The sequence below is a fragment of the Triticum aestivum genome, chromosome 6A, assembly GCF_018294505.1.
Source record: "Triticum aestivum cultivar Chinese Spring chromosome 6A, IWGSC CS RefSeq v2.1, whole genome shotgun sequence".
Taxonomy (NCBI): Eukaryota; Viridiplantae; Streptophyta; class Magnoliopsida; order Poales; family Poaceae; genus Triticum; species Triticum aestivum.
The window spans coordinates 502,253,117-502,268,015 of NC_057809.1; the positions used below are offsets into that span (position 1 = coordinate 502,253,117).

Genomic DNA, 14,899 nt, shown 5'->3' on the forward strand with positions numbered 1-14,899 from the left:
CGCACCACGCAGCGCAAGAGATGGGCGTGGGTGGGGATACATGGGCGTACTTGGGGTCAATGGGGCAAGCAAATACGCCACGGCGCTTGCAGTTATTGCGGTGCCTGATCGGTAGGTCACTCGCTGCAGGGCGAGAATTGGAGCGGGGCGCCATTAAGGAAGCTAGCTAGCTTCTAGCTAGGGCACGCCATGCACGCACAGAGAGAGAACACGGCAGCAATGGCGGGTTTGATCAGGGTTTGGGTTCTGGGTTCGAAGGAGAGGTGCCGGTAGCAATGGCAATGGCAATGCCATCATCCATGGTGCTGCAGTCTTCCCGTGGGAGCGAGAGCGAGGTGGTGAAACATGGCCCCTGTCGGTGGTGGCAGGGCAGGGCAGGGCATGGGCATGGGCTTCTTCCTCCCGTCCAAACCTCTCTCTAAAAACCACTCCGTGGAGTGCACAGTGCTGGCGTAGTACCACCACGACCACGAGAGTGGACTGGTTCAAGCAAGCCGCACCCCCAGCAGCGGCCACTTTCTCTCTGCCGTCACCTCGCCTTTGCCCTGGCCCTGCTCGCCCCCCCTCCGTTTCTTTCTTTTGAGAAGCCCGGGTAGATAAGATGGCCTAGTGAGAGAGATAGATGCAGATAGATAGATAGATAGATAGGATAGCTAGCTCTCTCCCAAGGAGACATTCCCCGCTTTATGGATGCCATGTGGTTACTGCCACCGTACGTCCTTAATAACCATCGCTAACCAGCCATGCCATACCACCCTCTAGGAGTGTTCCGGTGTATCCCTCCCGCCCGCCTCCGTTAAGCTCCCCTCTTTCCCCCTTGAGGCCAACACCCCCCTCCCTCCCAGCTCCACCACAAACCTAGCCACGACTATAAGGTTCCCACTTAGAAGTTAGAACAAGTCGCAACACAGCACGCCCCAACAACCCCACCGCCCAAGAACACGCCACAGGAAAGAGAAGAATCTCCGGCCCGTCCTGTCCTAATCGCACCGGCGAGAACGCGGGCGGGCTAGCTAGCTAGCTCCGGCGAGGCCGGAGACGGGAGACGCCCATGGAGTACAAGAGGTCATCGCATGTGGAGGAGGACGAGGAGCTGGAGGAGGAGGAGGAAGAGGAAGAGGAGGACGATGAGGAGGAGGAGGAGGACGAGGAGGGGGCGATGCGGGACCGTCGGCACCAGCACCAGCACCAGCACCCGCACCATCATCGCCACCACTACACCATGGCGCCGGCCGCGGCCGCGCCCCCGCAGCACCTGCACATGCAGGGCCAGGCTCCGCAGGTTCTTGGCTCGCCTGCCGCGGCTGCCTCCTCGCCCTCCTCCTTGATGGAGGCCGCGGCTTTCTCCAGGCCCCTCCTGCCTCCCAACTCCTCCCTCGTCTCCTCGCCGCCGCCGCCGCCGCCACCGCAGGCGCCGCCCGGCTTCCTCCTGCCCCAGCACCAGCATCCCCACCGGAGAAGGGTGGACCGCGAGAGGGAGCGGGAGAGGACGGTGGAGGCGCCTGGGGAGGCCCACCGTCAGCAGCAGCAGCAGCAGCCGCAGCCGCAGCACCAGCAGCGCCATCAGGAGCCGGCGAGGAATGGCGTGCTTGGCGGTGGCACCATGCCTCCCCCGCCGCCTACGCTTGCCATCGTGACCGGCGGCGCCACAAGGGCGCCGGGCGAGCACGGTGGCGCCTCGGGCCCGGAGCCCCTGCCGTGGAGGTACAGGGAGTGCCTGCGGAACCACGCCGCGCGGATGGGCGCGCACGTGCTCGACGGCTGCGGCGAGTTCATGCCGTCCCCGGGCGACGGGCCCGCCGCGCTGGCCTGCGCCGCGTGCGGCTGCCACCGCAGCTTCCACCGCCGCGAGCCGGTGGTGCTGGTCCCCTCGCCCTCTCCGTCCCCCGCCTCCGCCGTGGTGTCCCCCTCCGCGACCCCGGCCGGCGCCAACTCCCGGCTCATGCCGCTCCTCCTCGCCCCGCCGCACATGCAGCAGAAGCGCCCGCACGTCCCGGCGTCCCCGATGTCTGCGCCCGCCGCGCTGGCCGAGTCGTCGAGCGAGGAGCTGCGCGCCCCGCCGCCGCCGCCCCCTCCGCCGCAGGCGCAGGCGCAGGCGGCCGCGGGCGGGTCGGCCTCCGCGCCCCCGGCGCCGAGCAAGAAGCGGTTCCGGACCAAGTTCACGCCGGAGCAGAAGGAGCGCATGCTGGAGTTCGCGCACCGCGTGGGCTGGCGCGTGCAGAAGCCCGACGGCGGCGTGGTGGACGCCTTCTGCGCGCAGGTCGGTGTGCCCCGCCGCGTCCTCAAGGTGTGGATGCACAACAACAAGCACCTCGCCAAGACCTCGGCCACGTCCCCGCCGCCGCTGCCGCCGCTCCACCACGACCCCAGTCCTCCTGCTCCCCACCAGCACCACCCCGCGCCGCCGCCCCACCATCAGCAGCAGCAGCAGCAGCAGCACGGCGCATGAGCGAGCGAGCGGGCAGCAGCAGCAGCACAACGCTAGAGGATGCATTAGCCATTAGCAGCATTTTTATCATTTGTCCCGTGTAATTCCCGTAACCTCATCGTCGTCAGGTGTTAACTCGTGCGTCGGCAGTCACTTAGGAGGGAGTAGACCAGACCAGTAATGTGAGATGAGGCAGCCTTGAACCCTGAGGCGGCATGCATGCATTCACTCCTTCCTTCTTCCTCTCGCTCATTGCTCTCGTCTCATGGATAAATAACAATGGCTAGGTTAGCACGGTGAGAGCCAACTGCTTCTTGCTTAGATCCTACTCCCACATTGAAGATTTTAGGGCCTCTCTCTCTCTCTCTGCCAGCGCTGTAGCGCATGCGTGCCCGTGCTCGCTTGTATGTACGTACGCAGCTGCAGGCTTGCAGTGGCAGCGGCATTTCTTGATGCAATTGCAGCGGCAGCGGCAGTGCCATTGCCAAATGCCAATGCACGCGCCCGTCTTGGCTTGGGAAGGCACTCGTTGCTTTTTGACTTTGCTTTTGGGGCTTGTTGGATTCCCTTTGGCAGAGGGGCATTGTGTTGTGGTGTGTGCGTTGCCGCTGCATGCATCGGGGCGAGGGAGGGGCCCTGTGCTGGCTGGCTCGGAATGTACTTAGGCGTGGGGGTTTGTCATTTGGTGTGCAAAGTACAATTAAGGAGGGGGTCATTACAGGAGGGCTCCTAAGCCCCTGCTGCCCCAGCTTTCTGCCCTTGATTGGGTGGCCCCGCCGCTAACCCCCTTTCCTAAGTTGTCTCGGCAGCCTTTCTGGGGGGCAAATTTGTTTGAGCTGCTGCTGGCTGCTGCTTCCATGGATGGCCTCCTGCCAAAGCTCTCGTGTTTTTTCTTTCTTTTTCTTTCGTTCTTCTCGTCTCCCTCTCCCCTCCTCTCCCCTTCCTGATTTCCGGTGGTGGTGGTGTCAAGTTGTTGGACTTTGGCCAGAAGGCAGCAGGCGCATGTGAGAGCGGACTGTGCGTGTCAGAGGCTGATCAAAGGGGGGGCGAGACCGGGCCGGCCTGCGTTTTGAGTGAGTGTGAGTGTGTGCGTGTTGGGTGGATGGCAGCGCAAAGTGAATGATGATATGTATATTGTCGGCAAAATTGAAGGCTTGCATCACAAGCCCATCCAGCCCTGCGATTTGGTGCGATTCCGGCAATGACATTTCATCCCGTGGTTTGTTTTTTGTTCTGTGGGTGCGGTCGCCAGCGTGATGATGATGCATATGCTGGGCTGTACCTCTGCCTCCCCCATAGTCCTGATGAAAGGGGAGTTTCTTGCGTTTTGCAAGCGTCTTTCGGACATTTCAGAAGAAGAAGAAGAAAAAGCGTATTTTGGAAGGGAAAACGATTGGTCGAGGGCTGAATTCCCGCATGAATGCTGGGTGATGCGGCTCTGGAACCTACAGAAAATTGATATGGTGGCAAGGCATGGTGTCGTAGGGGGAGGTTAAGCAGGTCGTGCCTTGCGCCACGACAGTGACTGGTGGAACTTCAATACCACCACGAGATCTACAGGCGCGCTGTACTTGGCTATAGTTCGGCCTTGATGGTTGGGTTACAGATGAGATTTACGGAAGACTAGTTCTTGTGCGCTGTTGCTGGAGGGGAAGAAGAACAATGGGGGTATGTACCTGGAGGTGGGAAGATGAGACCGGAAACGGAAACTACATCATTTATTACGTGAAGATGATTGATGGCTGATGCTGGGGGACCATGCTCCGGTGGCACTCTTGTGTCTTCTGTACCCCTCCCCGTAGCTTTCATTTCCTTGTCAGTTCCATACAGCCGTTTCAAACGCAATTACATGTTGATCACACACGGGTTTACCCACCGTAAATCTTGGGCAGGAGAAGTCTGGGTACTGAGTTGACGTGGGCGTCATCGAGTTAGTTTCTGATTAAAGAGACTAATGAACTGGAGACACCTTCAAAACAAGATAAACCCCAGAGAAGAGAAACGGCATCGCAGTTCAACTGCGCAATTTTGACAATTAGCACCGAAACATTATCCCCTCATCTTGAATAGCGTGTGTAAAACAAGCGTACAGATTATTACCAAGGCCGCCTGAACAGGTAAGAAACCTAGACGAGGTTAGAAGGCCTGAAGGACATGCTCTACCTAAGTTCGCCACAGGTAAGCACGCATCGAACAAAATTGACAGAACCAACCCGTGACACACAAGATTTTCTGTCTCTACTGTAATTCGAAACCATAGCTGCTATCAGAAGTAGGTGGGAGGAGATGATATCTCAGTGCCATGCCTCAATCAATCAGGAATAATGCCACCCCCAGATAAATCTACAACACCGCTCAAGCTGCAGCCTCCGAAGCAAGCTTCATGCGCTGCTGGTGCTCGCCGATCTTGTACTCAACCACCTCGCGGAACAGCTGCGGATTCAATATGCAGTCAGGACTCCCGTAGACAGCAGCCTGCACACTGGCCATCAGCTTCGCAATCTCTCTGCCGGAGAAGCCATCAATCTTGCGCGCAGCATCCCTCAGGAGATCATCACTTATGTCCCGTACGTGTATCTTCTTCGGCTGCTTCTTCAGCAGTGTGCTCCAAGGAGAACGCTTGTCATCTTCCTTGGGCATGTAGTTGTTCAAGTATAACTTGAGCAGCTGAAACCGCTCCTCTTCCCCAGGTAGGGGAAACTCGATAACTTCATCAATTCGGTCAGTAATAGCAGCATCAAGATCACCCGGTCGGTTGGTTGCAAGGACAAGAACGATGTCCCTTGATTGGTCACCAGTTCGAAATAATAGTGCATTGAGAGCACTCCGCTGGGCTTCACTCATATGGGTACTGTTACGCCTAGTGAATTAGAAAGAAAAACAAACAAATAGATTAACAAAATTCATGTGTATATATTACCACCCCCCCCCCCCCAATATAAAGATTGGTTAGACCTAGTAGCTAAAAAACCTGATAAACAGAGTTTGAAATCACTTTTGGGCAACATAATTATACACCTCAATTAAAGGGTTAGATTTGATGAATTTACTAATTGTTATTCGTATTATAGATAATTACAAGTAGTCAGAAAGTGATTGAGTTGTAAACTTACTCGCACAAGAATGCATCAGCCTCATCAATGAAAAGAAGCATTCCTTTTTGGGACTTCTTAGCCCAGTCGAAGATTTCATGGATCTTGGTAACAGCCTCTGATCCTAATGGTGCAACATCTCCCCCTGTCATCATTGCATAATCAAGGCCCTGTGAAGGGTACAACGGTGTGAGCACAAATATCTTCAATGTGAAATGGAATTCCTACAAATCTCCCTACAAAACAGAAGTATCTTACTAGTAAAGTTTTAACAGCTCCTAGTGTTAGAAAAGGGAACTTCATCGATTTCACTCTCTTTTGAACTTAAACATTCAATACGAAAATGAAAGCATGAGCAGTATGGTTGCTGCATACTCTCTCCGTCCAGGTTTACAAGGCTCATTTGTTTTTTCTTCAGTCAAACTTGTTCAAATTTACCAAAAAAAGTATTGACAGCCACAAGTTCATATAAATACATATGGAAATATACTATCTAGTGATATTGATTTGGTACTGCAGATGTTGATGTTTTTCTTGTTCAAATATGCAAATGAGCCTTGTAAGCCCAGACACAGATTCAATCTGAAAACATGTCTTCACAATAAATAAATAAAACTGACATATTGCTGAAGTTGATTGGCCAAGATTTCTTTGGTAAAATTCACATTTTAGTTAAATTTAAATTTACAATCAAGTCACACCCAGTCAGGTTTTGAATATACACAACAGTCCCACCAAAAAAGAGCATTGGCAACAAACAACTCCCTATTGATAGTGTGAGAAATTAAATGTATCAACTTACAGATTTGCGAGCCATTTCCCTGGCTACTAAAGTCTTGCCAGTTCCAGGATGTCCATAGAACAACATATTGCGGAATGGCGCATCATGAGATTTCGTATTTGCAGTTGCTCGTGCAAGATGTTCAATCCTCCGTTTGAGTGAAGGGTGAAGAATAACATTCTCAAAGCCCGCACCTCCCGACAGAGATGCAGAGCTAGGTTTAAGAGCCTTAAGACCTGGCAATGGAAACTTTCGCATTGATGATTCACGAATCAGTGAAGGCTGACCCAAAATTCTATTGACGTAACCCCATGTAACCCTGGCTCCTTCCCTGAATGAAAATCAAATAGAACCATCACATGTCCATATCATTGTTTGTGACAACGAAAATGATATGATCGCCAGACAAACCTAGTAGTGTAAACTCCAGCAGCTAGTGCAGTGACTCCTCCAATACCCATTACTAGCTTACTCCTATCAGTCAATAATGTTCTTAACCCACCTGCACTTCCACATGAGAAACTGGTATCAAAATTAGAGCAAAACTGGAACTAATCATGATTTCTTTATTTAAAAAATAGAAATCCCAATCCATATCTGAAATCTAAAGCACACATAAGAAAGATCTCCGCTGAAAACAGACCATCCAGCTGTTTTGATGTGAAATTAGGAAGGAAGACATGGTATAATGTAGAAACAGGACGCTAAGTGATGTGTAATCTTATTCATTTAACTTGGAAGAAAATTTCAATACAAGGACACTGATCAAATAATTGAAAATTGCAAGATTGACCAAAGTAGTTATGTGACTTTAAATAAGTATAAACGACAATAGTTAAGCAGAGTAGCAAAAGTATATAAACCTTCTATATGTTGAAAGGTGGTATTTATTGCAGCAAGCCACTTCTCTTTTTCGCCATTCATGAGTTCCACAAGCATTCTTCTTTCATAATCTTCTGTCAGCTTTGCTTCATGAGCTTTAGCTTTAGCATTAGAAATAGCATTCTCTTTGTTTGTCTCACGATCATTTTTAGCCCTTTCTTTCAGAGTCTGTAGCTCTTGCTCTAAAATCTTCTGTTCTGTGGCACGCCTAGCTTGTTCTCTTTTTAAGGCACCAATCTCTTGCATCCTTACAAGTTCAGCATCCCGTCGTCTTTCAGCTTCACGCTCTTCCTGTCAAAATAGGTGCTTGATTAAATCATGTGTTAATTGTTCTCCTTATAAACCCAATGCACCACAGGAAATAGCACCAACTTAACATAGATATAAACATTAACAAAGGTAGTTAAGAGGGTGGAAGATTCAATACCTGCTTTCTTTTCTTAGCTAACTCATCCTCGTAGCGTAACCTTTGTGCCTCAATTTGTGATTGCTGTTTCAAATTTTCTCTATATTCTTCACCCATTTTCCGCTTCGCCTCCTGTCAGATAAGGGTCAACACAAAAATATGAGTGTACTGGCAGCAGCCATGTACGACGGCTCAATGCATCATCATAGTTAGACGCACAGATGAAATTTTATCCGACATAACACATTTGTTCCAGTTTTAATTGCCATGAAGTTCCAAATCCGTGAGTCTTTGCTACTCACGAAGATCGAGGATGTGATTTGCTATGAATTATGACGTATACCACTTGAATGGTCAGATCCTAGATTTTTTATTCCAGACTGGAATGTTAACAGCTCTGCTTTCTTAAGCAGGTCTTGTTGTTGTTTTTTTGCGTGTAGGTCTTGTTGTTGTTGTTGCAGGAAGCTTTCTAAGCAAATTAATGGTTAACGAATGGGATGCTCTACATTTCAGAGAAGTCGCAAACTCAAACAATACAGAAAGAGAATGCTCAAAAGGCGGATTAGGTAAAATAAATTCGAGCAGTCTAGCATTGGAATTGAGTGACATGGAGCAATTTTCGCATGAAAGGGGGAAAAGCCGCGAATAACTCACGATTTCCTTGACTTTCCAGTAGATATCGTGGCGGACCTTCTCCGCAGCCATCTCCGCGAGGCGCGTCTCCTCCTGGCTCTGCATCAGCCCAAACAGCTGGGGCCAAGTCCAACAACAGCAGGGGGCGTCAGAACGGGCAATAATCCGGGTAATAAGGGCAAGAGCGCGAGAAGCTTACCAGCTTGGCGTACCGGGAGCCATTGATCTGCCGCAGCGCGCGGGCCCCGCGCTCCAGCTCCTCGGGGTCGAACCCGCTGGAGCCGGACGAGGCGGCGGCGGGGGCGGGGGCATCTGGAGGTGGAGGAGGAGGGGCGGCGGGCTGGCGGCGGAAGGAGAAGACGCTATCCGCGTACGCGACCTCGCCGAGCGACGCCAGTACCGCGGCCCCGGCGGCCACGGAGGCCGCCGCTTTCGCCGGCCGGAGTAGGCGGCGCATGGTGGGCAGGGGGCGCGAGGGTTTTCTCGGGGGTTTTGGCTAAGCGGCGACTGGAGAAAAATAGGGGAGGAGGACGGGGGGAGAGCTCCCGTCGATGGGGGAGAGTGCTGGACGGGCCTGTATTGGGCCTTGCCAGGTAACATTCGGTTATATTCGCTTCCATTGTGACGGCCCATATATCATCTGGAGGAAAAAGATTCAAGCAAAAAGTAAAAAGGAAAAACACATTTTTTTTTCTTCGACGGGAAAAGCTACTACCGTGCTTATACACTACGGGAGATTGGGATGAGGATATAATCACATATGATTTTTTTTCTCGGTGGCTGTTGAAAGGATTTTGAGAATACCCTTGAGTGCAACCATGGCTGATGATTTTGTTGCTGGCATAACACAAAGTCTTATAATTTTTCGATTAGATCAATATACTACATCGAATGGAGCCATCAGTTTGTTGGGCGCCTCAAAGGTTCAGATGATGGTCCTTCCACTAGTAATCATGTCTCGAAAATCTTTTGGAGACTCAATGTTCCAAGTAAATTGAAAATATTCGGTTTGAAGGCTTTGCATGGGATCATACCATGCTTTTCGGTGCTAGCAAATTGACATATTCCTGTTTCTGGACAATGTGCTACTTGCCAGAGCCAATGTACACATGCACAAGAGCTAGAGAAGTTTGGAGAGCTCTGGTCCTGAAGGAGGTGATTGATCAAGCACTTAAAACTGATAGATCTGGCAACATCTTCCTTGAAAACTTACTTAGGAACCAACACCGACGGTCACCAACTATTCAGCATCTTGGTCTACAGGAGTCTATCATTGTGGGTGCATGGTATATTTGGTGGCAAAGGAGAGAAGCTGTTATGGGAATTAGGATCGCTAGCCCGCCAATAATTGCATTGGCGAGAAATGCAATCATAGCTAACTCAGCTAGGGCGATTGATGATGAGCAAACCAAGGTTGCTAAATGAACCATACCAGAGCTAATGTGTATAAAGTGAATGTTGATGCATGAGATATGTGTCGTGGTTCTAAGTCTGACAGTAATGTAGGGGGGTAGGTATGGAGAGGCAAGATCTTAGCTATGGAGTAGTTGTAAGCACACGAGGTTTACAAGTTCAGACCCTTCTCGGAGGAAGTAATAGCCCTACGTCTCGGAGCCCGGAGGCGGTCGACTGGATTATGTGTGTATGAATTACAGGGGTGCGAACCCTTTACACTGAGGAGGGGGTGGCTTATATAGAGTTCGCCGGACCCCTCCGGCCCTCAGTTGTGCAGGGTTTTAAATACATTAAGGTCGGGCGTTACTAGTAACGCCCCTAATAAAGTGCTATGATGACCATAAAAGCTATTTAATAACCGACCATTAGCGTGCGGAGTGCCTTTAGGTCTTCTGGCCGTCGAGTGGTTGGATCTTGGTCGAGTGATTGCTTCTTGGTCGAGTGTCTTCGAGTCTGTCGAGTGGAACACCTCCAAGTCGATTGAAAGGTGATTTCTTCTAGAGATGTCCTTGGGTAGGGCAGTTGGGACAGGTCCATGACCCTACCCTAGGTACATAGCTTCATCATTAGCCCCCGAATGGATCGAGGTTTGAGTGGGGAAGGAGTTGAGAACTTCTCCGACTCATTTTTCATGCCATGAGCATATCTTGTTTCGGATCAATGAACCTGAATGATGATAGCAACTTCCTTTTCAGTCGCCTTGATCCATTCTTAGTTTTTGTCGAGTGAGTTTCTTTACTTGAAAGGCTCCGAGTGACGGCGTGGAGGAGATCTTCCGTCTGACAAGTTGTTCTGCTGCCCGCAGATTTTGCGGGATTCGAATTTTGGGAAGCGCGCGGGACGGGGGAGGCCGCAGTAATCGGATGGGATAGGGCGGAGCTGCTTCGATCTCTGCGCCACCTTTTTCGCCACGTATCACGCGCGCGATTGTTACGGGATTTGACAGGACCGCCTGGGCCTACCAGTCAGCCACTCGGAAGCGACCTCATATAAGGCGTCGGGCCTGGGTTTCTCGAACAGTGCGTTCCCATTTCCTCTTCTCCTCTTCAGGCTTCTTTCGTCGCGCTCGCTCTCGCCCCAGCGCCGCCGCTCCGTACGCGTCTCGCCGGCGATGATGGGGAAGGAGAAGACGGCGGCTCTGGAGCGGGCGAAGAAGGCGACGGCAAAGGCAAAGGGGAAGGCGACCAGTCGGGGTGGATCTTCCTTGTGAGCCGGCTTGCCGAAGGGCTGGATCCAGGGCGACTGGATCCGCTCGGCGATCCGCCAAGAAGACCTCGATGACCTAGCCTAAGGAGGGCTGGTCCCCCATGGATCGGCGCGGCTTCCGAGGAAGGAATCTGAGCCGCAACCTCGGGAGGGTGAGTGTGTTCTCCTTGCCACCCACGTCGACCGTGGATTTTCCTTGCCTCCTCACCCTTTCTTTCGGGGATTTCTGAATTTCTTTGGGGCACAACTCCACCACTTCACTCCCAACACAATCGTGTATCTCGCTGCCTTCGTGTCTTTGTGCGAGAATTTCTTGGGTTTGTCGGCCTCACTGGGGTCTATTCAAGCACATTTTCACCTGTCGTTCTCAGACGGTGAAAAAGGCTAATCCGAGTGACGAGAGAACACAAGTGATTCAGATGTGTGGGGGTCTTGGTGTTCAGATGAGAGGGAAAAGTTCCTTTCCAGCCATGATTCTTCCCGACTCGGTTCGCGGATGGCAGTCGACCTGGTTTTACTGCAAAGACCAGCCGACGCCAGGGCAGTCGACCGGCCTCCCTCCTTTTACCATGGACCGAGTGAGGAAGCCCTCCTCTTTGAAGGTGCTCTCGGAGGAGAAGGCGCAGGTTAGGGTGCTGGTCGAACGAGTGGTCCAGCTTATCCGTGACGGGGTCACCGGTATGGATCTCTTGGAGGTTTTCCTTCAGCGGCGCATCCAGCCTCTTCAAGCCCGAGACCATCCGATGTGGATGTATTCAGGTCTTGATGACTCCACTCGGATTCACCCGGAGGAGGTCAATGACGACACACTGGAGAAGTGGCTGTCGGGCATGACCGGAAACAAGGACAACCCCAGGGGAGCAAGGAGGGTTCCTCCATTCGACCAGTCCCATGTACCAGAGAAGGTCCGATTCTGAGCTTTTGATTGTAATCTGAATTCACTCGCGTAGCTGTCTATACTGCATCGATTGACTTTATTCTTCCTGCTTTCTTTCAGGCCCTTATCGAAATGTATTCAATGCCCAATGGAGAGCAAGAGCAAGACCTGGAAGGAGAGGCGAGCGGTGGCGACAGTGGCGAATGGTGTTCTGACGATGAAGGGGACGAAGAAAGCGACGACTCAAGTGACGAAGAAGAAGTCGAGTCGCCTCCTCGCAAGGAGAGGTGATCCAAACTTGACCAAGAGCGACCGAGCGCCCGTGAAAAGGCAATTGCTCAGGCTGGTCAGTCTTCAAAGCGTCCTCGGACCTCTTCACCAACCTCAACTGAAAAAGCGTCAAAGCATCCCAAAGTTGCAGAGCCGAAGCTTCGGAAGGCGTTGCCGAAGATTAAGATTGACATCCCGTCGCTTCTGCGTGAGTGTCTCCCTTTGTATTCACTCGACGCCCCGTGTTGTTTGTTTTTCTTGATTTAACTAGACAAACTTTGGAACTGGCAGCGCTGCTACTTCTGGGACCTCAGCTTACATGGGCGAGGATGAGGTAATGGAGGATGCGGTCACTTCCAATCTGGGTATGATTTCTGCCATTGTCTTTATTTGGTCGACTCAACTGCAATGTGTACCATCGGGTGATGTGATTTTGGCGATTGAACTTTGAACAGCTCCTAACATTATTGACCTCCCCGATGATGATGATGAAGAGCCCGAGAGGCCTTTGACGAGGAAAAATAGGCAAGCTCCTGCAAGCAAGGTGCCACAGTCGACGCCGAGGGCCGAACCAGTCGTTCAGGACGCTGGTGATGCCAATCGGGGTTCTGTCACTTTCGCCGTGCCATTGTCGAGTGCCTTGCCTTCTTCGTCGACTGCTCAGGCCCTTGTCGACCCACCTTCAGTTTTTGCGACCCATCATGTCCCAGAGGACGAAGTGAATGCTGCCAAGGAAGCCATACGCCAGGCGGGCATTATGATGGAGAAGATGAAGACGGTGCGGGATGCCAGTCAGGCCGCCTACGACGCGAGTTCGGCTCTCCAAAGCAACGTTCAGGTTAGTTGGTCACCGCTTGTTCTGGTAGGATATGTTATCTGAAGACTCTCTTTCCGAAAATCTTTGCATCTATACACCCACTGGGTGCGTCGATTGAACTTTTGAACTAGTGGGGGCACGCTGAGTGCACCCACTGGGTGTAGTCCCCGAGACTACGGTGGACTGCTGGCAGTCGACTGTAGTCTTTGTATTTTGATTCTTTCGCTCGATGTGGTCTGGCTGCGTCGAGTGTAAACCGAACTGGTAGTTTGTCTCTTCTACTCGGTCTGGGTGAGTGGGATCAGAACCAGTGGGGGCACGCCAAGTGCACCCATTGGGTGTAGTCCCCGAGACCGCGGTCAACTGCTGGCAGTCGACTGGGGTCTGAGTTCTTCTTTCTCTCCTTTTTTTTACTCCCTACACTCGACTCCGGCGGGCCGGTCGAGTGGGATCATAACCGGTGGGGGCACTCAAAGTGCACCCACTGGGTGTAGTCCCCGAGACTATGGTGGACTGCGGGCAGTCGAACGTAGTCTTAGTATTTATTGTCTTTGTCGTTTTTCGCTGTAAAATAACTTCTCCTCCTTGATTGCAGAAATCTTGTGATCTTGGATCTCGCTTTGCTGACTTGGAGAAACAGCAGATCCAACTGAACCTTGACTTGGAATTGGCCAAGACAGAGCTGCAAAAGGCCAAGGACGACGCTAATGGTAAGACGAGCTTGTCGACTGGTTGGTCTTAGGCTTGAGTACCCTTCTGCTCTTTCTGAATCAAGCACCATTTCTTTGCAGAAAAACTGAGAGAAGCTCTGGCGAAGAAGGATCAGGATTTGGCTGCTGCTCAAAAGGAAGCTGACGATAGAACCGCTCTTGCTGAACAGAAACTGGCTTCGGTCAGCCAGTTGGAAGAAGAGAACACCAAGATGAAATCTCTCTGAACGAAGCCAACAAGGAGTGCACGCGCTTGAAGAAGGACAATCTCAACCTGTACGAGAAGATGGAAGGCATCGCTCGCAGGAGGGACGATCTGGAGAGCTATCTGAGGAGCCTTGCCAAGAAGTTGTTCATCAAGCTTGAAGGTACACATTTTGTTCCGACTGATGTTTTTTGTCGAATCAGCGTATGAAAATTGACTTATCCTTGGATCATGAATGCAGAGTTTTGCTAGAACTTCGAGGAGGAGACTGGCGGATTGAGCCAGGTTTGGACCCAATCAATTCTCCCGTGAAAGATGAAACCGCCATGAATCTACTCCGACTGGAATCCCGCATCGACGGTGTTGTGGACTACTTGGCTCGACTGAAGGTCGCCATGTCACGGATCGACACGGCACTTTGGCCAGAGGCCACGCTCCAGAATGATCTTGAGTCCCTGATGACTCGACTTAACAAGATCCCTGATCGAGTGCAGGAGTGGAAGAAATCTTCTGCCCGGTGTGGTGCTGATGTGGCTCTGTCTTTGGTTCGTGTCCACTGCAAGGAGGTGCGACAAGATAAGCTAGCAGCAATCAAGGTCGCCAACACCCAGAAGCATGACTTCCGATCTTTTATGGAGACTTTCATCGCTGCATCCACTCGGATCACCGAATGCGTCGACCTGGACGAGTTCGTCGAGCCTGCCAGTCCTTCTCCTGCGGAGTGAACAAACTTTTATGCCCTACCTTAAATTTTCCTCGGAATGCCGAGTGGTTTTTGTAACCGTTAAACTCTTTCGGGTTGAATGCCCGAGCACTTCGATCTGTGGTCCGGAACCTTTAGGATTTACCTGAACTTGGTTTATTGTTGAATATCTTCATGAATCCTCCGTCGAGTGGAACTCGTTCTTCACCCGAGACAACTTTTGTATTTGTGGCGTAGCTCCGAAGGAGAAGGTAGCAGTCGACCTGCACCTCGTCGTCCTTGCGTGTCGGTGATGGAGCGCACATTGTATTTGTGGCGAAGCTCCTAAGGAGAAGGTGGCAGTAGACCTGCACCTCGTCGTCCTTGCGGAGTGGGATGGAGCGCACGTTGTATTTGTGGTGAAGCTCTCAAGGAGAAGGTGGCAGTCGACCTGC

The 14,899-nt window shown here is 51.7% G+C and overlaps 2 protein-coding genes across 2 annotated transcripts; one reads left to right on the plus strand and one right to left on the minus strand.

Moving 5' to 3' along the window:
- The first annotated feature begins 636 nt into the window (after window positions 1-636).
- On the plus strand, window positions 637-2,719 carry LOC123128139 (zinc-finger homeodomain protein 7). The gene has a single exon (XM_044548072.1). It carries the CDS (start codon window positions 1,052-1,054, stop codon window positions 2,447-2,449), a length of 1,398 nt encoding a protein of 465 aa, XP_044404007.1. The 5' UTR covers window positions 637-1,051; the 3' UTR covers window positions 2,450-2,719.
- A 1,707-nt stretch (window positions 2,720-4,426) lies between these two features.
- LOC123128138 (ATPase family AAA domain-containing protein 3C) lies at window positions 4,427-8,771 on the minus strand. The gene is made up of 8 exons (XM_044548071.1): window positions 8,422-8,771; window positions 8,244-8,339; window positions 7,611-7,721; window positions 7,165-7,474; window positions 6,713-6,803; window positions 6,323-6,632; window positions 5,542-5,690; window positions 4,427-5,288 (listed from the first exon to the last, which is right to left on the minus strand). Exons 1-8 carry the CDS (start codon window positions 8,677-8,679, stop codon window positions 4,784-4,786), a joined length of 1,830 nt encoding a protein of 609 aa, XP_044404006.1. The 5' UTR covers window positions 8,680-8,771; the 3' UTR covers window positions 4,427-4,783.
- Between the last annotated feature and the right edge of the window lie 6,128 nt (window positions 8,772-14,899).